This window comes from Corvus cornix, chromosome 1A, assembly GCF_000738735.6.
Source record: "Corvus cornix cornix isolate S_Up_H32 chromosome 1A, ASM73873v5, whole genome shotgun sequence".
Classification (NCBI taxonomy): Eukaryota; Metazoa; Chordata; class Aves; order Passeriformes; family Corvidae; genus Corvus; species Corvus cornix.
The window spans coordinates 692,971-714,827 of NC_047057.1; the positions used below are offsets into that span (position 1 = coordinate 692,971).

At 52.4% G+C, this 21,857-nt stretch overlaps 1 protein-coding gene across 1 annotated transcript in view; it reads right to left on the minus strand.

Annotated features, from left to right (window-relative positions):
- Nucleotides 1-9,273: 9,273 nt before the first annotated feature.
- Nucleotides 9,274-21,857, minus strand: part of UBE2H (ubiquitin conjugating enzyme E2 H) — a 44,998-nt gene continuing 32,414 nt past the window's right edge. Inside the window, exons 4-7 of the mRNA XM_039570994.1 lie at nt 17,142-17,181; nt 16,806-16,858; nt 14,190-14,318; nt 9,274-10,633 (exon numbers count right to left, since the gene is read on the minus strand). Coding sequence (XP_039426928.1) covers nt 10,509-10,633; nt 14,190-14,318; nt 16,806-16,858; nt 17,142-17,181 — 347 coding nt within the window. The 3' untranslated portion in view covers nt 9,274-10,508. The remainder of the gene's footprint in view (nt 10,634-14,189; nt 14,319-16,805; nt 16,859-17,141; nt 17,182-21,857) is intronic.

A 21,857-nucleotide genomic window follows, 5' to 3' on the forward strand; every position in this document is an offset into this window, starting at 1 on the left:
GGGCGGGGCAGGGGCGTACGTACCCCAGGGGTTGGGGGGCTTGGACAGCCCCCCAAAGCAGCCCCCATGTTACGGGGTCCCCCTCAGCCGGGCTTTCGTTACCGGCGCTATTTGGTGACACCGGAGCTGCCATCGGGGCTGCAGAGCGGCCACAGATCGCACCCGGGGGGCGGGGGGGGCACCCCTGAGCCCCCAAACAACCCCGCCAAGGCCGGGGTGCAGCTGCGGCTGCGGGCGGTGGGGCCGGACCGCGATTTCGTTGTCACTCGCATCGCTCCGCTGGGATGCGACCGCTGCGACACCGCCCCGACGGCAGAGGTTTGGGGGACCCCGGAAAGGATGGGGGGCGCTGGGAGGGGGCGGTGAGGCAGGGGGGGCTCAGCCCGAAGGGATTCGGGGGACCCTCACGTCGAGGAAAAGCGGGGAGAGGGGGGGACGCGCCGCCCCGGGGTCGGGTCCTGCCGGGAGCGGGCGCGGGGGGAAGGGAGCGGTTCAAAGGGGGGGTCCCTGAGCCCCGGGGGGGTCCCAGCAGGACCCGACCCCCCCGGGGCCGAGGGCCGCACTTACCTCTGCTCCGGGCGCTGCCTCGGCTCCGGGCGGCCACACCGGGCCCCGACGGGGGAGGGGGGGTGCCACCATGGGGCTGGGGGACGGACGGACACGGGACACCCCCCACCCCCACCCCGCATCCCCGAGGGGTGGGTCCCCGCCGCCGCCCGCCGTCCCGGCGCTCGCCCAAGTGGCGGGGAGCGGCGGCGGCGGCGGCCTTAGCCCGGCCGGGGGACCCCCCCTGCGGCTCCCAATTGGCCCAGGTGCCCCGGAAGGTGGAGCCGGGCCTGGGGCGGGGAGGGGGGGGACGGGCTCACCTTGGGCCACCCCCTCCTCCCACGCACCCCACCCCCGGGGCCGCCCCGCCGGGGCCACCGGCGCGGTCCGTGCCCCCCGTTACCCCTGCGGCCACCCCGAGGGGGTGATGCCGGGACCCCCCGAGGGCTGAGAACGGAGCGGGAGCTCCTAAACAGGCAGAGAAGACCCCCCCCCGCTTCATCCCTCCCTGCGCTCCGAGGGGTGGGAGGCGGTGCCCGCCCATCCCCGCGGCCTCGGGGCGGGCGGCTCCGTCCCGGCGGCGGCGGCGGGCAGGGCCCGGGGAAGGCTGAGCCCCAACCGGCGGTTCCTTCCCCTTGGGGGGGCATTTTTATAGCCGGTGCCGTCCCGCCCCGGGGCCGCCGTCGGGGCCGCTCACCGGCTGTCGGACACCGGACCCCGCGCACCTGAGCCGCCCCGCCGCCGCCGATCCGGTTTCCCGCTCCCTAAACTCCCCCCACATCCCCCCTCGGGGCCGTGGGGGGGTGAAGGAAACCGATCCCGAGCCCCCCCGCACCCCCTCGCAGCGCAACTCGAGAGGCGCAGCTGCCGCCGCCCGCCCCGAGGGGACGGGGATGGGCGGGGGGATGGAGGGGGGGCGCGACCCCCGGGCTGCGGCTGCGGGGGGGGCGCGGCTCGGGTGATGGATACCGGGGGGCGGGAATCGCTTCCCGGTTGTCCCGGGCTTCTGGAGGGGTCCTCTCCTTGTCCCAGCCCTGCAGCCACGGGGATGGTTCGCACCGGTGCACCCCCCCCGCCCCCATCCTGCTAAAATTATATCCCACCCCCCCCAAAATTCCCTTTCTTGCCCCAGATTAACACCCCCCCCCCCCCCCGGCCCCAAATCGCACACAAATTCCCGCAACGTAACCACACAGGTGCAAGCCAGATAAAACCCCATAAATATATAAAAATAAAAATCTATAAAAATATAAATCTCTACCGGGGGTCAGCGCCGCCCCCCCCGCCCCCGAGGTGCGTGTGCAGCGCTGGCCTCCAGCGCCGCAAACCAGCCCGACCAGTTTGGGGCCAGGCTGCCCGCTGGGACCGGGATCGGGTTGCCGAAGGCCGCCGGGACGGAGGGTGGGAGAAGCCGATCGGTGCTTCCCGGGATTTTTTGTTGGTGGGGGTTAAACCCCCTGGGCCGTGGAGCAGAGGGGATTCGGGGAGGGGCTGCCCCCCAAGAGAGATGGGGGGAGAGGGGAGGGAGGGACAAGGGGAGGAGCAGGGGCTGGGATGGGGGTGAGGGTGATGGATCCTGGGGATTGGGATGCGCTTGGGATGCTGCTCTGTGGGACCCCGGGGTGGTGCCGGAGAACGGAGGGTCCTGGGTGATCCCAAAGCGTGGGGGTACCTCTGATGGTCCCCAAGACCTTGCATGGTCCCCACGAGTCAGGGGTGGTCTCCAAGAGCCCAGGACAGTTACCAAGAAGGGAGGCACCTGGGATGGTCCCTACATCCCATTGGATGCTTCCCAGGATTCCAGGATGGTCCTCAAATAAGGAAGCACCCAGGATGGTCCCCATAGCCTGGGATGGTTCCCATGGTCTGGGGTGGTCCCCAAGCATGGAGGCAATCCAGATGGTTCCCAAGAGCCTTGGGATGGTCCCTGAGATTTAGGGATGGTCCTCAAACAAGGAGACACTTTGGATGTTCCCACAGGTGCAGTGATTGTCCCCAAGAGCCCAGGATAGTTCCTGAGATCCCGGGATAGTCCCTAAGCAGGGAAGCACCTTGGATGGTCCATATTCCCAGAGATCTCAGAGTCCCTGAGACCCTGGGCTGGTACCAAAGCAGGGAGGAATTTTGGATGGTTCCCATGCCCAGACTCCAGGACTGCTCCCAAGCAATGAAGCACCTTGGGTGGTCCCCAGGTGCAAGGATGATCCCCAAGAGCATCCTGGAGATCCCAAGACACTTCCAGAGACTCCAAGATCATCCCCAAGAAGAGAAGCACCCAGATGATCCCCAGAAGTCAGGATGATCCTCAAGACCCCAGGACGGTGTCCAAGAGCCTGGGATGGTCCCTGAGACCAACCCAGGATGGTTCCTGAGACTCCAAAACGGTCCCCAAGATGGAAAGCATCCCAGATGATCCCCACAAACCAGGATGATCCCTCCCCAAGATCCTTGGATGGTCTCCAAGCAAGAAAAAACCTGGAAAGATTTCCAAGAGCCTGGGGTGGTCCCTGAACTCCCAGGATGGCCCCAAGCAAGGAGGCACCTGGAATGGTCCCCAAGCGAGGAGGCACCTGCGATGGTTCCCATGCCAAGGGATGATCCCAAGGCTGGGACACCTTGATGGCCTGCCTGGTGCCACCCCAAGCACGGAATGGGTCCCTCAGCACCAGGCTCATCCCTCTCCCCGGCATTATCAATATTTCGGCTCCGCCAAGGTGCGGACAAAATTTCGCGGAGGCCTCATCCTGCGTAAGCCGAGCGGAGCAAATAGCCCTGTTTAAAAATTTACATCGTCTTCTTTTGTTCCTCTGCCGAATATTTAATGTGGATGGACCTGGAAGAGCCTCTGGAAAGGTGGAGGGGGTCGGGCACGGCCGCCCCGGCGGCGCTCGGGTGGGGGCTCTGCCGGGGCCGGGTTTCTCTCTGCAGCTCCTGGCCGGGCTCAGAGGGGGATGGAAGGATAATGCAATATTGATGTGCAGGGATGAGGGAGCGCAGCCGAGGTGCATTAGCCAGGGAACCTTCCCCGGCACATTCTGTGGCAAAATCCTCCCTGTTCCATGAGATCCTGGCTTAAAATTGGGGTGGAAGCAGGGACAAGGAGGTGGTCGCCTTGTTCATCCTGCTGGGTGTGAGCCCGAGCTGGGATGTGCAGGGATGAGCATCCCATCCCATCCCATCCCCATCCCCATCCCCATCCCCATCCCCATCCCCATCCCCATCCCCATCCCCATCCCCGTCCTCATCCCATCCCCATCCCCATCCCCATCCCCATCCCCATCCCCGTCCCCGTCCTCATCCCATCCCCATCCCATCCCCATCCCAGGAGGTTGGGGGGGTTTTGGGCTGGGCTGCGTGTGGGGTGAAGCTGTTGGATTCGCCATCACTGTGCTCAAGTGGGGAGGGAAAAATTGGAGATAAAGGGAGGAATTGAGGGAAAAGAGCAAAAAATTGGGAAGGAGCAAAGCAGGGAGGGAGAACCCCCGGCTGCAAAAGGCTTGGAATCACCGGTTATGGGGAAACAGAGATATTTGTCACCGAACGTGCCCTGAGCTGGGAGCGTTCTCTGCGGGAGCACTGCGGGTGTCCTGGGATGTGACAGGGACACTGGGACCCATCTGGGAAGGTCCATTCCGGCTCCAGCCCCACCGTGCTCGCGCCCCAGTTGGGAACGCACGCGTTCCGCAGGCCTTGGCTTGCTCCATTGGACAGGCACATCCTGAGCCATCCTGAGCCGGCATTCAGGGTCTGGATGAAGGAAGAGGGAGCCAAACCCTTCCCCACCCCCACCCCTGCCCCTCTTGCCCTTCCCAAGGGGTGCAGACAGCTCGGGGGGGTCCCGGTCCCGCTGCGGGGGGTCGGACACGGCCGTGTCCCACGGGAATGTCATGCATTAGTAATGGCCACCGATCTGCCGGCGCTGACGGCATTTCTTCCAGCCGGGAGGAACAATTCGGGCCGTAACTGGAGCCGGCGCGGGGCAGGCAGAGAGGCTCAGGTGTCCCCCAGGGACACTGGGGTCACCACAAGGGGCCCATCTCATCCCGGTGCCCACTTGGGGCCCGGGGTGCATCCGCACGGATGCGCAGCACCCGTCAGCTGGGGCAGGATCCAAGGTGCTCTGATCTCCAATGGGGATGGGGAGTGGTTCCCAAGGTGGAAGGTCCTGGAATCTGGCACAGGAACAAATCCAGGAATGCCCCGCTCCCACCAGGAGCAGCCCCAGGACCAGAGCCCTGAGCAACTGCCAGCGCTGGGCTGTCCCCGTCTGTCACAGGGGCTGTGGGGCTGTGGGGTGGCACCAAGCAAAGCCTGAAGGTGATGGCACCCAGATCTTCACGGGGGTGGCACCCAGTGACCCTCGGGGATGGCACCCAGATCCCCACGGGGGTGGCACCCAGTGACCCTCGGGGATGGCACCCAGATCCCCACGGGGGTGGCACCCAGTGACCCTCGGGGATGGCACCCAGATCCCCACGGGGGTGGCACCCAGTGACCCTCGGGGATGGCACCCAGATCCCCACGGGGGTGGCACCCAGTGACCCTTGGGGATGGCACCCAGATCCCCACGGGGGTGGCACCCAGTGACCCTCGGGGATGGCACCCAGATCCCCACGGGGGTGGCACCCAGTGACCCTCGGGGATGGCACCCAGATCCCCACGGGGGTGGCACCCAGTGACCCTCGGGGATGGCACCCAGATCCCCACGGGGGTGGCACTGACCAGAGCCAGATGGGAGCAGCAGCCAGAGCCCAATGGAAATGGCACCCAAACCCCGTAGGGATGGCACCCAAAACACCACAGCGAAAGCACCCAGAGCCCGATGGGAATGACACCAAAAGTCCTGTGGGAATGGCACCAAAGCTTCTTGGGGACAGCACCCAAAGCTCCTTGGGGACAGCACCCAAAGCCCGACGGTGGTAAAAGCCAGAGTCCCATGGGAATGTCACCCAGAGCCTCACAATGATGGCTCCCAGAGCCCCGTGAGGTGTCACCCACATCCCAGGGAGCCTCAGGCTCAGGGTTTGCCCTTTGACGTCGGCACAGACCGGGCAGGGTGACACCGCCGGGTGCCCCCAGGGCAGGGTGACACCTCCCGGGAGCAGGAGCAGCTCCTGCCACCGGCTCTGTGTCCCTGTCCCCCCATGTCACCCCAGCAGTGACCCCCCAAACCACAGCCACCTCCCGGCGCCCCGAGGGAGGACAGCGGGTGGCACTTGGCACCCAGGGGACAGTGGGGACAGAGCAGCCATGGGGACACTGCAGGGGGACAGGGAGGGCACCCAGCGCCGGGCCCAGCTCTGCCCTGTACTGGGCAGACTGGGAGGCCACTGGTGGGGCACGGGGGCCACCTGCTGGGCAGAGGGGACAGTGCCACCCCCCCGCTGGCCCTGAGAGGCCCCGGAAAGGGGGGGACAGAGCGAGGGGGGGGTGGGACTGTCCCCCCCTTCGCGGCTCCCTCCGCAGGGAAAGGGGCAGAGCCCGGAGAGCTGGTGGCCCCAGGAGGTGGCCCGGGGACAGGGTCCCACGCCCCGCACCCAGCGGCACCCGAGGGTGCTCAGGGTGCCGGGCTGGGCGCTGGCAGCAGGTGGCACTGGCACGACACAGAGCCGCCACCGTGTCCCCGGGCTGGCGACAAACAGCCCCGAGCTGGAGCAAGGGAGGAGTCGGGGAGGAGGAGGAGGAGGAAGATGGAGAGGAAGGTCTGGCTCAGCTGCAGCAAATTTGGGGCGGCAGCTGCGGGAAGTTAAAGCAGGAGGAGAGGGGACAAGGCAGGTGCCAGCCGCTGTCACCTTCCCTGGCCCATCCACAGCCCCAAACACCCCCTGGACTGCTCCCACTCCCGGCCACGTTCCCTGCGCGCGTTATCCCAAACCTTTTCCAACACCGAGCCAAAATCAGGAGTGATTATCCAGAAAACAGCCACTCGGCCTAATTACCATCCATTAATTACACGGCTCCCGTGGAATCCCGGGCAGCCTCACCTGGGACAACTTTTCCAGCTACAAGGAGACCTTGGGATCCACAGGTGAAGGAACGGGAGGGATTGCCAGCCCCAAAATCCTAAAAATCAGCTTTGGTGCCGTGGCTGCGGTCACGGGGCATGGAAGGACATCACCCAAAGAGCTGGAAAAGGAATTGCTGAGGTTGGAAAGGCCCTCCAAGATCATCAACCTTCCCACAGTGAGCTCGGTGGGTGCCCAACCACCTCCAGCTGGTCATTCCCAGGTGGAAAAATGCCCGGCGATGGGTTTGGGAGGTGATCCCTGTGGATCAGCTGGTCCTGGTGGGATGCAGAGCCGAGGGATGCTGCACGGTCCAGGGTCCTCCCTGCGAGCCCAAACACCAGCCAGATTTCAAGGTATATACAGATTTTATTTAAAAAAAAAAAGAAGTTTACAGTTCTTTAATTATACACAACTATTGGAGAGGTTATACCCAGAGGAGAGGCAGCTGCGCCACGCTACCGACAACGCCAGAAAAAAAGAGGAGAAAAGGGAAAAATAACAAAGAGCCGACTCAACCGAAGGGAAAACCACCCCGAGATCTCCTCAGGTGCCACCTGACAGGAACCCAGCACAGGTGGGAGAATCGTGGCTGTTGCAAAGGGGAAGCAGGATGTGGAGGAGGGAAAAAAAGCCAGGAAAAAAAGGAAAAAGTAAGGAAAAAAAAATATAAAATTGTTAAACACATCCCAGCCTTCCCGAGGAGGGGGGAGGGAAGGGGAGCCCCGTCCCTGTGGCACGTTTGAGGGATGGGGTGGGGTTCAGCCATGGAGGAGCAGCCAGGCTGGTGGCAAAGCTCTGCTCCCTGTGCCAGCACCCTTTGGCATCCGCCAAAGCAATCCCTGGGTCGGGAAAAGTCGGGGCAGAGGGACATGGGGACGTGTCCGCTCCGCTTCTCATTCCATGGAAAAGCTCGAGGGCAAAAGGAGAAATGACAGGGGTAGAAGGCAAAGGTTGTTCCCAAAGCAGCTCCAAGGGCTGTGGCAAAGTTTGGCAGTGGGAAGTTCATCCCAGGGTCCGGGAATTCCCAAGGTGACACCACCACTGTTTTGTGACGAAGACAAACACTCTGAAGGTGATCAAAAAAAGCTCTCTTGCTCCAGCACGGTTCACCTTTTCATCCAGATTAGGCTGGTGAAGTTCTACACACACACTTTTTGTGTGGGGGGAAGATTATTTTGGGAGAAGGGAGATTTTGGGGGGGGGGGGGGAGGAAGAGGTGGAAAATGTAGGAGGGGAAGAAGCAGCGGGGTCTGAGGGGGTGGGACAGGAGCTGACCCCAACCCACCTCACCCCTGGAGCACCTTCACCCAGGACACGTTTCCAAGCAGCGTTTTGGCAGCTGGTTTTTCCTCCCAGGACAACCCTGGGATTTGTCACGGCTTGGGAAGTGCTGGGAATGTGCATTTCTGTGGCTCTGGCCACGCTGAGCCAGCAGGCAGCAGCTTGGACAAGCTCCGTGAATCCATCCCGTTGTGTCCTCACACAGCCAGCTGTGCTTTCCCAATATGGGTTTTTTTTTTTTTTTTGGGAATCCCAGCTTAGTGTTTCCCAAAAGGAAAAGGGAGGACACTCCAGCAGCTGGATGCCCTAAATCCACGTGAGGGAATGATGGAGAAGAAAACCCTGCAAGGGAAGGGGGCGAGGGAATTAGAACACTGTTTTTATACAATATTGAAAAAATACAAATTTTTATTGTGATTTTTTTTTTTGGTTGCCTTTTGTTTGTTTGCTTGTTTTGTTTTTTTTTTTTTTTTGGTTTTTTTTGAAGCTTTTAAAACTGAAATCACCACCCAGCACTTGACTCTACTCCTAAGTAGCACCTACAAGTATAGCACAAGCAAAACTGCCAGGGCAGCAGGAAAGCGAGTTAAACGTGGCCCCTCCCTCCCCAAATTAATGAGCAAACAACGTGCTAGATAAGAGTTAATTACATCATTACATGTTAAATAATTAATATTACCCTCCAACAAGCCACAAATGCTAGATAGAGAACTTCAGCACAGTACTAGCCACAGCCCTACATCACTGCTGGAAAAGAATGGGAAAAAGGAGAGGGAAAACCTTTGCTTCGTGCCCGGAATTAACAGAAAGGAAATTCATGGTAGGTTTTTATTCAGGAAAATCATGCCAAAGCAAAGTGGGACTTGATGGAGTTTCTGTTTTCTCCCCCCCCAAAGCAACAGAAAAGAATCTGATTGTGCTTTATGAATCAGAGACAGGGTTGGAATCGCCCAACTCGGTGGCGCCTCGAAAGGAAAGGAAATAAACCCCAATAATTCTGGGCAAATGACAAATGTACCAGTCTGACATTCAAAACTCCGCTCCAGAGTCGCTCAGGGTGGGTTGATTTTTCCTGCAGGTCGCATCACAAATGAGAAGATCTTGCCCAAACCCCTTTGAAAAAATCCCCAAAAGAAAACCAGCAGGTAACATTCAGCTTTAAAAATCCATCTTAGTTTAAATCTGCGATGCACAATTATCCCAATTCAAGTATCCCAAGGAGACATTTACTCTATCAGATTTCTAGGAACAACAAAAAAAAAAATCTCTCAGCTTGCTGCAAGACACCAGGAGAAATCCAACATTCCATTTCCCAAACATCCTGGAAAAAAAAAACCAAAAAAAAAACAAAACACCAAAAAACCAAAACCAACCAACCAACGAAAAACCAAAGAGTGAATTCATTAATTCATTTGCTTCCTCAATTGGTGCTTTTTAGTTTTTTTTTTTTTTTATTCAGCTCAAATTTTGTGGTTTTGTTTTTTTTTTTTCTAAGATCATATTCTTTGTTAACTCTTAAGGAATTTTTATCCTGTTGTACACACACAAGCAGATGGGAACCAAGCTGGTGCAGAAGGAGGAGGAAAGATTAAAAAAAAAAAAAAAAAAGAAAATCAAATCAGTGCCGATGGATTCGTGGACTTCGGCCAACGGGACAATTCCGTGGATCTGAAGCTCTGGCAAGGCCAATCCATCTGGTCAGAGGAGCTCCCAGGACACGGTGAGTGCTTGGCAGGTGTTTGAACCAGATTTCGAGCAAAAGAGGGAGGGGGAAAGAAGAAAACGAAAAAAAAAAAAGCCAACTCGAAGCCATTCAAGGGCAGCAGGTTCCAAACTGGGACAAGGGAAGAGTTTGATTTCCATGTGCTCCAGGTCAATCCCAGCACTGTCCAAAGAGCATCATCCGTGGGGTTCCGGGTGGTTCTTCCCTCCCAGCAAGGGAACAGCTCCTAATCCAGACCAAGCAAGGGAACAACATCCAGCTTTTCCAAAGTCCCCGGAGGAAATCCACCAGTGGTTGTCAGTCCCTACAGTTCGGGAGGGCAGGGAGGAGTCCACAGAAAGAACGGACTGAAATTCCAAGTCATTTTCCAGCTTCAATGCTCTGAGAAGCTCCAAGCCTTTGGATTGGTTTTTTTTTTACTTAAATCCCTCTTTCTTTTTTTTTTTTTTTTTAATGTGACTCCACCTAAAACACGACCTGGAGGAGCCCCTTCCATCCCTACACAGCTCTACCATCCCCAAGGTTTTAGACTCGGAGGAAACCTCAATCCGAGAGCAAATCCCTCTTTTTATTTCGTTTGTTTGTGGTTTTTTGTTTGGTTTTTTTTTTTTTTATTTTTGCTAATTCCCTCCCTCCCAGGGCAGCTGTTTGGTAGCACACCAAAGCTGACTTGGCCAAATGGAATCTCAATGCATGCATCCGGGCTGCATATTGCTACCAAAATGGAATGTTGGGAATACGCTATGCACCTCGGGAATTGGGAAATGACCAAGAAAATCAAGATCTAAAGGGTGATATATATATATATATATATATATATATCAATGCTATAATTCATAAAAACCTTGTTTAGTAATAAAAAAAATTGCTTTGTTTAAATATGAATATTATAGTCTGCTTCTCATGGTTAGGAAATTAGAGTCTCTCTGAAAAGCAGGTGGCCTCCTCTACTACAATTCCATATCCTGAGCCTCATCTTCCGAGAAGTCGGACATGGAGCTCTCGGATGAGCTGTCCCCGGTGCCTTCTTCCTGTTCTTTTAGTGCTTCTTCTGTTGCATATTTCTGGATGTATTCTGGAGGGGAGAGAAAGAAAAAGGATGTTTAGGGACAGATAATCAACAGCTGGAGGAGGTTGGGTCACAGCACATTTGGTAAGTCAGATAAATTATATAAATTGTAAATGATCCTATTGCCCAGAGCAGCTGTGGCTGCCCCTGAATCCCTGGGAATGTTCCAGGCCAGGTTGGAATTGGATGATCTTTTAGATGCCTTCTGATCCAAACCAGTGTGGGATTGTGCATTTCTCACACCAAACCCAGCATTGTCCAGCAATGGGAAAACAGCTGGTGGAGACCCTGTCCAGGATGTGCAACCTGGAAAGGAGGAAGATCCCAAGGATCCTGTGTCAGTAGCTGGAAACAACCCAAGTCCTTCCCAGTGGGCTGTAACTCATGGAATAAGACAGGATTTGATTTGCTGCCACAGTTGGTGACTTCGAGGACAGCTCTAAAAGCCAGCAAGGGGCCTGACTTGAAGAAATGAAGAGCTGAGTTGAAACTGATGGGACAAAACCGTCACTGAAGCAAAGCTGAGAACCAGACTAAAATTCCAGACTAAATCCTACGTAAGCCAAGTGGAAGGAAGGAGGAACAGAGACAGCAGAGCACAAAACTACTCCAGGAACAGCTGCACTGTTTCTTTTCTTTATTATATGTAAGAAATGGAATTGGGATGGAATTGGGATGCTGACAGGACAAGAATGGGGCTCTGCAGAACCCGCTCCGGTGGAAACTCCCTGCCCATGGCAGGGGCTGAAACTGGACGGCTCTTTAAGGCTCCTTCCAACCCAAACCATTCCCTGATTCTGTGACACATCCTTGAAGTGGCTGCTCCCTTCCCAGAGCTTTCCAAGAATTTCTCTCCCTCTGGAAAAGGGGTGCTCACCCAAAGAGGTTGTTATTCCTTGCACATTCCAGCAAAGGGAACCCAAGTGCTGTTGCTGCGAGGCTTTGGATGTCAAAACCCTTAGTGGGAATCTCAGAAATTCCCTCTGGGATTATCCCAAATCCACCTAAACACTGGCTGCAGCTGCCTTGGGAGCTTCCAGACGCAGCAGCCACCGGCCAGGGACTGGCAGGATGGGAGGCCACCAGCACTTCCTCACTGGCTGCTTCCAGAGGACATTCCCACATGGAAACTGCTGGTGGAAAAGGCCTCCTTGAGCCTAAGCTAAAACTTCAAGCTTAAAATGCCACTTTTTATCCAGAAAAGCTCCTGGGCTGGGTTTTTTGGAAGGTTTAATCCAGGAAAAGTCAAACTTCCAGGGAGTTTCCATGCTGAATGTTACATTCAACTGGGACTTTCAGCCCGTCAAGGAAAAAAAAACCCAAAATATCTAAATATTGACAAAGCATCTCCCACAGAAGAGTGCTCGGGAAGGGGAACCCTCACGCACCAATTCCTGCCAGGAAAACACCACGGGATTCATTCATTTACAAACCCTGGAGCAACAGGAACAAGCTGTGATTACAGCCCTGGTGTTCCAAGGGATTCTACTGGAGCTTCAGCCACGTGGGGTGGGAAAACTGCTCCCAGAGATGTCCTGAGCTCCCAGCAAAAACTCAGCCTGGATATCCTTCAGCGGTTCCTCACCCTGCCAAAGGAAGATTCCCTAAGAAATCTCCCACAGAGGAAGCAGAGCAGAGCAGGAATTATAAATTTTGGGCCTGTGGCCTCCTCCCCAAACCACCACATCACACAAACATTCCCTGCGCTCCCAACGACAAAAACACCGGGAACAGCAGCAATAAATAAATCATGGATTTGCACTCCCGAGTTTCCCAGAGCATGGGAGCTGCCAGGATCCTCTGCAGCAATTTTAACATATCCAAGGCTATTTTTCAAAATGAGGGATGACAGAGTTCAGCTCCATCCCATACTTGTCACGCAATCCTGGGAAGAGCTGGCGGAGTCAGGACTCTGGGATTTATGGAACATGTTGCAAGCACTCAAAGCTCCTTCCAGATCATCTGTACCTGGATGGGAATGAGGGAGGAGGCTATCCCAATATCCTGAGGGATGTCCTCAGATCTTCTTTGGGCTGCAATCAGTTTTTCTGGCTTTTTTCCAAGGATATTTTTGGTTTTTAGGCTGTTTTCAGAGGACTCTCAGTGCTGGCACTGGAGATTTTATCTGACAAACCATTTGGCCTGGAAGCTCCCTCGTATGAGAAAGCAGGGAATGAACTTGGGGATACTGAGCAGGGCAGATCTGCAGGGAAGTTCCCACAATCCCGTCAGAGCAATCAGCCAAGGGAGGCCGAATATTTCACAATTTAAATCACGGCTCCTTTGGAGTTCCACCCTCAAAAATTGGGCATTTCACACCAGAACAGAGTGACTCCAGGTTTAACCACTCCTGGGCGACGTGGCAGAGCTGATCCCACGTTTTGCTGGGGATACCTGAGCTTTCCCAATTCCTGCTGCTCATGGAGGTTCCAGACCTGCAGACCCTTCCCTGGCAGGGCTCCCAGGGACAAAGAGTCTCCTGGTTATGCAGTAACAAAACTCAGCTCCCTAAAAACTCAGTTCAAATCCAGGCCAAAGGCTGGGAATTTCCCACCAGGAAATGAAATGTTGTTTGGGTTGTGTTTGCTGGATCAGAGGAGGGAGAAATTCCATGGCTTTGCCATAGGCTTGGAACAGCAGGAAAGGGGGGCCTGCTGATTTTAGGGAAGGCAAATCTAAAGCACAATTCCTAATTTTTATCTCATTTCTTACGTTTGCAAGACTAAGTCCATTTGTGTGTTTCACTCACCAGATTGCTTGGACAATCCTCCTATTTATCCAAAGTATTTTGGAGGTCCTTACTGGGAGCTTCTTGAGTCCATTTTGTCCTTCCAAGCCTTCCAGAAGCACCTCCAGCAGCTCTCCCAGTGCTCCCCCACCCTCTCCAGTCACTGTGGAGTCCCACTCCTGCTCACACCAACATCCTGCTTCTAGGAAAAACCATTCCCTTCTTTTCTGAAGGCACTTTTGATCTGCCAAAGTTCCTAACCCCCTTTGGTCCTTTAGTTTCAACTCCTACAGTTCTTTTCCTCATCTTCCAGCCTTTACTAATTTCTCTGCAGCTTCCTAACGGCATTCCCTGAACCAGGAATGGATCTGGGAAGCCTTGGCTGGACTAGGAAGGAACAAGGAAGGATTATTTGGCATTTTCCATAAATTCCTGCTCCAGCACGGTGCAAAACCACCTCCTGCAACAGCATCCCCAACTCCTTGATTGCTGCTCTCAGAACTTTCCAACAAGCCATTTTTTATCCATTAATTGTGTCATTGGATGCTCCTGTTCAAGATTGGAATTTTTCCTGCCTTTTTTTTGGTCACACACCATTCCTTCCCAATCATTTCTCCCATCTCCCAAAATCACATTGAATCCTAACCCAGTTTCCTTCCCAGCTTTCCCTGTTCAGGCTCTGCTGATGATTTCCAACACAGCAGCACCTCATCCCTCCTTCCTTCCCATCACTGGAACTGGAAGGGGAAAAACCAGGCGGTGACTCCCAAATTTGCATCAGAGCCATCATTCCCTCGGGATGGAATCCCAATAATTCTGTTAATTAGGCCTCACCTTTAATTTTCTGTTTGTACTCTTCTGGTCGGTGGAGGTACATGGCTGCAGCGTCACCATTTAGAGGATCTATAGGATTGGGATAAGCCAGCAGCTGGGGCAGGAACGACTCAAATATATTGGTGAGATCTGCAAGGCAAACACAGAGTTGGTGTCCACGTCCCCAGAGCCAGAGCCATCCCAAAAATCCTGGAAGAGCAGCACAAACTCTGAGGGGAAGTGCACGGAGAGTCTGGGAATTAGGTAAAATAAAGAGAGTAAAATCAAAAATAAGAATAAAAATAAGGGTTGATGGAAGAGCTGCTGCAGCTCCTCACAAACTCCTCCTCCCAACACATAAGTGAAGATATCCATGGGTGAAGCAAGGAAGGGGATGGAATTTTCCTGGGTTTTAATCCTGGCTTTAAAAATGAGGAAAAACCCCAAACCAACAGTGCGGTGCTCTGCCCTTCCCTGAATTCTTTACCTCTTCCAATCTCTGTTTAAATGTCTTGTGCTCCATGGAAGGCTCCCTGCCCAAGGAGAGGGCTTGGAGCTCAATGATCTCCGAGGTCCTTCCAACCCAAACCATTCCAAGATTCCATGGAAGGCACAAAGTGTGTTCCACAGCTTCCCATGAGCTCGTTAATAGAAACCAGCACTCCTCCAACTCCAAACAATTCCGGGAATGTGCAGAGCTCCCATTAAAACCTTGGTGCCACCAGGAATCTGTCACCAAATAATCCACAACAGGAAACCTCCTCCTGCTGCCCAGGAGTGACCATGGATACACAAAACTCTCTTCCTGCACCCCTGAGAGGACAAACTCCCCATTCCAGTGGTGGGGAGGGGCAGGAACCAGCCCTGTGTCATCATTCCTCCTTGGGAATGTTCCTTGTTGGGGGGCTTTCCCATGGGAATGTTCTATAAATCTTTTATCAGTCTCTCTTTCCCTGTGGCAGGAAAATCCTGCCTGTGGATGGGCATCACCGGTCCCGTCCTGCATGGATCACAGGGAATTCCATCACTGCCCAGGACACACCACATGAGCAGTTTGGCCACCTCAACCTGTCCCTTTTCCTGGAAAAAGGGTGTATCCCATTCCTGAGTCACCACCAAGCTGCTAAATTCAACCAGATCCCAGAGCCCTCAACTTCCCAAAAAGGTCACCAAAAAAGGGGAAGGAGATCTCCAAGGGCTCTCCCTGTGCAAAGAGCTCCTCCAGCTCTGGGATGCAGCCACAGAATTCCAGGCTCCAGCTGCAGCCTGGGTTGGTGCCTGGGTTTGTCCTGGCTGGCACATGGAGCAGCTCGGAGCCAGCAGCTGCTCCTGGGATGGAGCACAAGAGCACCTGGAAAAAGGATCTTAACCCAAAAAAGAGATCCCAGAAAACAGCAGGAATGCTCTCTAAGAGTATTCCCTGCCATGGCAGCAGCTTGCCCTTGGTAGCTGGAATCCCCGGGGACTGGATTCGGGCACTGGCAGCAAGAAGTTGATTTTAGTTTGTGAAACTTGGGCCAGGTGCCTCCACTTGGATCAGGAGCCTCTTTGTGGCCATCTGACCACTAAAACCTCCTGAGGATGAGGGAGCAGAGCCCTGGAATTCCCCCCTGCTCACAGGACACCCAGGATAATGATTTTTTTTCTTGAAGGAACCTTCTCTCAAACCCCCCAGATCTGTGTTGGTTCAGCAGGAACAGGAGGAACACGTGCAGGACGTTCAACCACAGCACTGAGGAGCTGATGCTTCCTTAGGGAAGGAGCAGGAATTGAACCACGAGGTCCTCAGGAATTTATTGATGCATATTCCAGGTCTCTCCCACCTTGGTTGCTGCTGGAATTATCTGACCCAGATCCTTTGCCAGCTTGGGAATGCTCTGCTTTAAAGGGGCAATGCTCCAGAAAGCAAAGGAATGTTATTCCCCCTTTTTTCATTTCCTTGTGCCACAGAAGGAGGCAAAGCCTTGGAAAGGAAGAGGTGGTGTTGGAATCTTGGATTGGTGACTTTAGAGGGAAGAAGAAGTGGGAATTCAGCCATCCCAGGGTCCTCCTGCAGCTCCAAGGCAGGACTCGGAATGCTGGAGCACCAAACCACTGGAATCCTTTTGTCCTTTTTATGGAAAAGTGGCAAAGTTGATCTCCCACGACAAAGCCACGCTGTGACCCTCATCCCTGTATTACCTGAGGAATTCCATCATTCCAACGAGGAGTTATAGCTAAAATCAGTTTTCCAGGGAAGAATCTGAGGGATTTCACGTGCGCATTTCCCTGGATTTCCTCCACAAAGCATAACTGGAATATCTGAAGTTCCCATTTTTAAATGCAGCCTGGACTAAATTCAGCTGTGTTCCTTCCAACAATTCCAGCTTTCCCTAAATTCCATTTTAAAGGAGCTTCAGCTGATCTGTTTTATCTCTAAAAAGGAGATGCATAACCAGAAATGAGCCCAAGGGGATCACTCTGCAGCATCAGAGGCAATGCCACCTCCTAACCTGCAATAAAATCTTATTTTTCACCTGATCTTGGCTCAGGGAGGAGTTCAAAATCCAGTAAAAACCCCAAAATCAAAGAAAAAAACCCCCAAAAGCGGCCTAAAATCATCTGTCCCCCCAATACAGAGGAAAATGCCCAACTCACCGTAGAGAGCTGTCCAAGTTTGATTGATTACATCTAGACATACAGTTCCTGACCTGGAACACATGGAAAAGATGGAATTAACACCGGAAAACCCTCTGGGAACGGAATAAAATCCTTCCCTACCCCTTCCCCAGGGTTTGGGATAAGCCCTGATTTATTCCTATTTACGGTCAACAGCTGTCAACTACCTCAATCTTCCCACTCTGCCCAAGAGAAAACAAACTGGAATTTTACTGACATGGAAGCACAGGCAGCTCCACACAACCAAAAACAAAATGGGAAAACATCTGAAATTTCAGAGGATTGAGCACGGACATGGAGGAGGGATTCACTTACGCTTCGTCAATGTTGGGATGGAAGATTTTATTCATGAATCCTGCAAGGAGACACAGAGGTAAATTAGCAGAAAAATCCCAAATAAATGTCTTTTTTTCCCCAAGAGGAGTCTGGAATTTATGGAACAAGGACTCATCGGAGTGGTTTCAGAGCCATCCTGGCCTGAGCTATAAATAGCTGTGTAACCTTTAAAATAGGCAGGCACTATTCCCAGCCTGGGGTCCTCAGCCATTCCCTCAAAATCCAGGGAAACCTGGATTCAGGAAATTCAGGAAAACTCTGCAGTGCAACCACAAAGCTTTTGTTGGATCCTGAAAATTCCTTTCCACAAGCTCAACGGAGCTCCCACATCTGATGAAGTGGGTTTAGAAGGGCAAGAATTTTAAACAAACACTGAACACCGAATTTAAATAATTTAAATTATATTTATGATTATATTTATTGAATTACATTTCTAATTTAAAGACTTCTAAATAAACACCAAACACAAATTTAAGCTCAACATTTGATTTTTTTTTTTAAATATAGTTTTCCCAACAGAGATTTTCTATGAGCTCGACATCACAACATTAATCTACATGTGTGAGCCAGGGAGGTAATAATTCCAATTTTCCATCAATACAGCAATTAATTCTCCTGTTGGTGCCTCTGGTCTCCTAAAAACCAGCTCAGATGAGGTTTAGGAGGAGAGAGCTCAATGTGGCTTTGTCCACATTTCAGATTTCTGGATTTGAGAGGGATTTTTTTGTTCTGAGTTGCAAATTAAATTGTTAAATAAACCCCTGTGGTTTCAAGACTTCCAACGTCCCAGCACAAGGAGCCCCACACTTTAATCAAAAGGTAAATTTTGTTTTCCAGCTGCTAACTTCAGCCTCAAGTTCAGAACAGTTGGAAGCTCCAAACACTCCTCTCTTATCCCATAAATAACGATAAAATTAAGATATTAATGGAATTATGCACCATCCTCAATCTGTTTGGAAGCAAAGCACATCCACCCCAAAAAATGTTTCCAGTGATGGCTGAGAGTGGATGCAGGATCCAGGATCCCAACTCTTCAAGAGGAGGAACCCAAATATCTGGATGTGGGCACGAAACAAACATGGAATGGGGATGGAATTCATTCCCACATTTCTGGCTTGGAGAAATCATTTGGGCTCTGCCCAGAGGGGCAGCTCCAACCAGGAGAAGCTGCTTCCAAACCTTGGCATAGCTTTTTTAATTGAGAGTTTGAAATAAATCCCCCCTTTCCCTGTTGTGCCACCATTTTTATTGAGAATTTGAAACAAAATCTCCTTTTCCCTCTTGTGCCACCATCCCGCAGCCCAGAAATCCCGACAAACACGGCCCAGGTGGGAATCTCCCTGCACTCTGCAGGAATCCATTTAAGCCAACAGCAACTATTGCTTCTGACAAGGATAAAAACAGGGAAGGAATTCAGGTCCGGGATATTTGACTCAATCCATTGAAAAAGCTCCTTCCAGGACTCAAAACACACAGAAGTTTTCTTTCCAGAGCAGCCCCAAAAAGCCTAAAAAAAATCCTCATTTACCATTTAAAAAGCTCCCAACCTCCCCCACCTTCATCCAAGCACTGGAGTATCATCTCTGCCCAAACAAGGAGCAATCCCAGTTTGAGTGACAGCATGGATCCCATCTGGGATCAGAGCTGGCATATGGGTTGAACTCCCTTCCTTCCCATGGATTCTGACACAAACAGAATTCCAAGTCTCCTTGGACTGCGGGATTTTGCACAGATACAACACAAGGCTGAGACGACGGCCGAGGCCAGAACAATCTCCAAGAGGAGAAGGGAGAACTCCATAAACATCTCCACACTAACAAGTGGATTTCAGGAATAGCTTGGCAGGATTTAGCTGGAAAAACCGAAGCAGATTTCAAAAGGGAAGCTGTAGTTTCATCAAATATTTACGTTCTGCAGCTCCCGCAAGTTTAAATCAGGTCACGGATCCATTTTGCCGGAGCTGAGCTGCAGCGAGCACTGATCCCGATCCCAAATCCTGCCTGGCTCTTTGTGGGGAAAAACCAAACAGTGAAATGAAGACTGGAGAGGGTGGGGAAGACACTGAGAATAATCCCTTCCTTCACATTGTCCTTGGGTTCAAGCTTCCCAAATGGAACAGTTGTTCTGCAGGGAAGAACAGGAACATCCTCTCCCTGCATTTGTTTCTGAGGACTCATTCTCCAGCCTCATTCCCTGGACACAAATTATCCAGGCTCCATAGAAATCCTTCTTTTCCCTGATCCAGGAGTAAGCACAATTCTCTCCTCCTTTATGTGGAATGTAAATTCTCCTGCGCCGACATCGTTCCAACAAACCCGACTTGCTCCGTGTTTATTTTTACAGATAAAAAGGACACAGCGCCCATGAACATCCAGGTAAAAACGAAATTCCAAGTTCAAAAAGAAGCCAGGAGGGAGGAAAAAATTCCCAGCACTGGAGCAAGTTTACTGCCACAGGCCTGAAGACAGCACATCCCAATTAATGCAAGCAGAATTCCAGGTGAGCATTCCATCGGACAGGATCGGGATTTTGGGCTCTCTCCATGACCTGGAGCGTGAAGCTGAGGTCACAGCCTGTGATTCCAGGTGCTGGAGTGACTTCAAACACTTAATTTAACATTTTAAACCAAATTTGCCACTGAACTCCTGGAAAAGCCAATGTTTGGGAAGAGTATGAGCAGCACAGTCCACCCTTTTTCCATATGGAGACACTGAAGTCCAGGATTGCCTTTGGAGGCAAAGCATAAAATAAAATCAGCCTTTGGCTGATAACAGAAGAACCCCTGGATATCCCTAAGGAATTCCACAACAGGAAGGGATGCAGCTGTTCCCACCCTGCAAAACCAACATGTGGATGCTGACCTTGAAAACTGTGACGTTTCATTAACAGCCCCGGAGTGAGAATTCCTTGGATTGCCAAAAATCCTTGAGGAGAAGGGCATTGTTAAATTTAAATCTCAGCTCACTGACAGGCTGCCAGTCTTCCTCGATGCTGGAAACACAGGAACACTCAGAACACTCCAACAGCTGGATGTATTCCAGATCACAGAATTCCAGGATGCTTTGGGTGGGAAGGGACCTCAAAGCCCCTCCAGTGCCACGGGCAGGGACACCTTCCACTGTGCCAGGCTGCTCCAAGCACCAATATCCAGCCTGGCCTTGGGCACTGCCAGGGATCCAGGGGCAGCCCCAGCTGCTCTGGGAATTCCAGGCCAGCCAGGAATTCCTTCCCAAGACCCCATCTAACCCTAAGATCCAGGGCACTGCTTTGTAATGGGATCAAAGTGAGCAAAACCACAGTGGAAAAATGGGAGGAATTCCAGACTTACATCAATGTCCAGACTGAAACTCCCAGGAAATGGCCACGAGGAATGACAAGAACCAACGTGCTGCTGTCATGAGCTGCTTTGCCTGCAAGTTCTCCTCCAAAAGGCAGATCCCTAAAACCTGATAGCTTGGGGAATGTGGAAGATTCCCACAGAATGGTTTGGGTTGGAAGGGACCATAAAGCTCATCCAGTTCCACCCCCTGCCATGGGGATATTTTCCACTACCCCAGGGTGTTCATCCACCATCCAGGCACAACTCAAAAGTTGGGAGATAAGAGGGAAGAGCGACGTTCCCAAAGGCACATCCCAATCTCCTGGCCTTGCCCAGGGAGAGCCCAATAACACCGACGTGCTCCGTGTTTATCTTGACCAACAAAAAGGATGAACTGACCATAAACACCCACGAAAAATGACATTCCAATTGCAGCTGCATGGTTGAGGATAAATGCAAGAGGATTTCCCACTGGATCCAGGGATGAAGCGGGTTTATATCCACCTACCCATCCCAAACTCCCCACACAGGGATTTGCTCATGGATTGCGGCCAGTTGGACACTTGTGCCTCCCCAAACACCCAAAGGCCTGCAAGGGAACTGGGTTTTAATCTTTAGATATTTCATTTTTTAATTTTTAAACCCACTTTACACCGATTTCAGGGACTCCCTTCCCGTGGAACCACCATGAGAAGATTGAGGAGCTGTGGTAGGAGGTGGGGAGAGGGCAGCAGAGCAAATCCTCTGTCCTGGTCCCCCCTGGTGTCTGGAACAACCGGTTTAGCCTGTGGCCGTTCCCATTTTTCAGGGATGCTCCCACCTCGGAGCTTCACTCCCTGTCAGGTCAAGGAGCCCTCCTTGGCAAAGGCACAAATTGATTTTTGATGGAATTTGGAGGTGAGGAGCCCTCTCAGAGCACTGAGAATGGGGTGTACTCACTAACACAAGGAGTTTTTATCACTCAAATCCCAGCAGCTTCCCAAAACAATAAATTTAAGCACAGGCCAGGAGAAATCTGTGAAATCCTGGCTGGAATTAAATGAAATTTTTAAAAAATTAAGTTAAATCCAGCTTCATTCTTGTACCAGCTGCCACAATGCCTCGTTCTATACATATCTATATATAAAAATATATATTCCATATGTTCTGTGCACACAGAGGGTGTCTTGTTTGGGGAAGCACTCGGAAAAAAGGGAAAATAGAAATGCAAGGCACCTGCAGATAACTGGGACAGAGATGGAGGAAAATGAGAGCTGGGTATGAAGATATAGAAAATATAATAATAGAATAGAATATGAAATAAAGATAATATAATATAGGAATAAAGATATAGAATTTATAAAAATATATTGATTTATAAATATATTTTCAATATA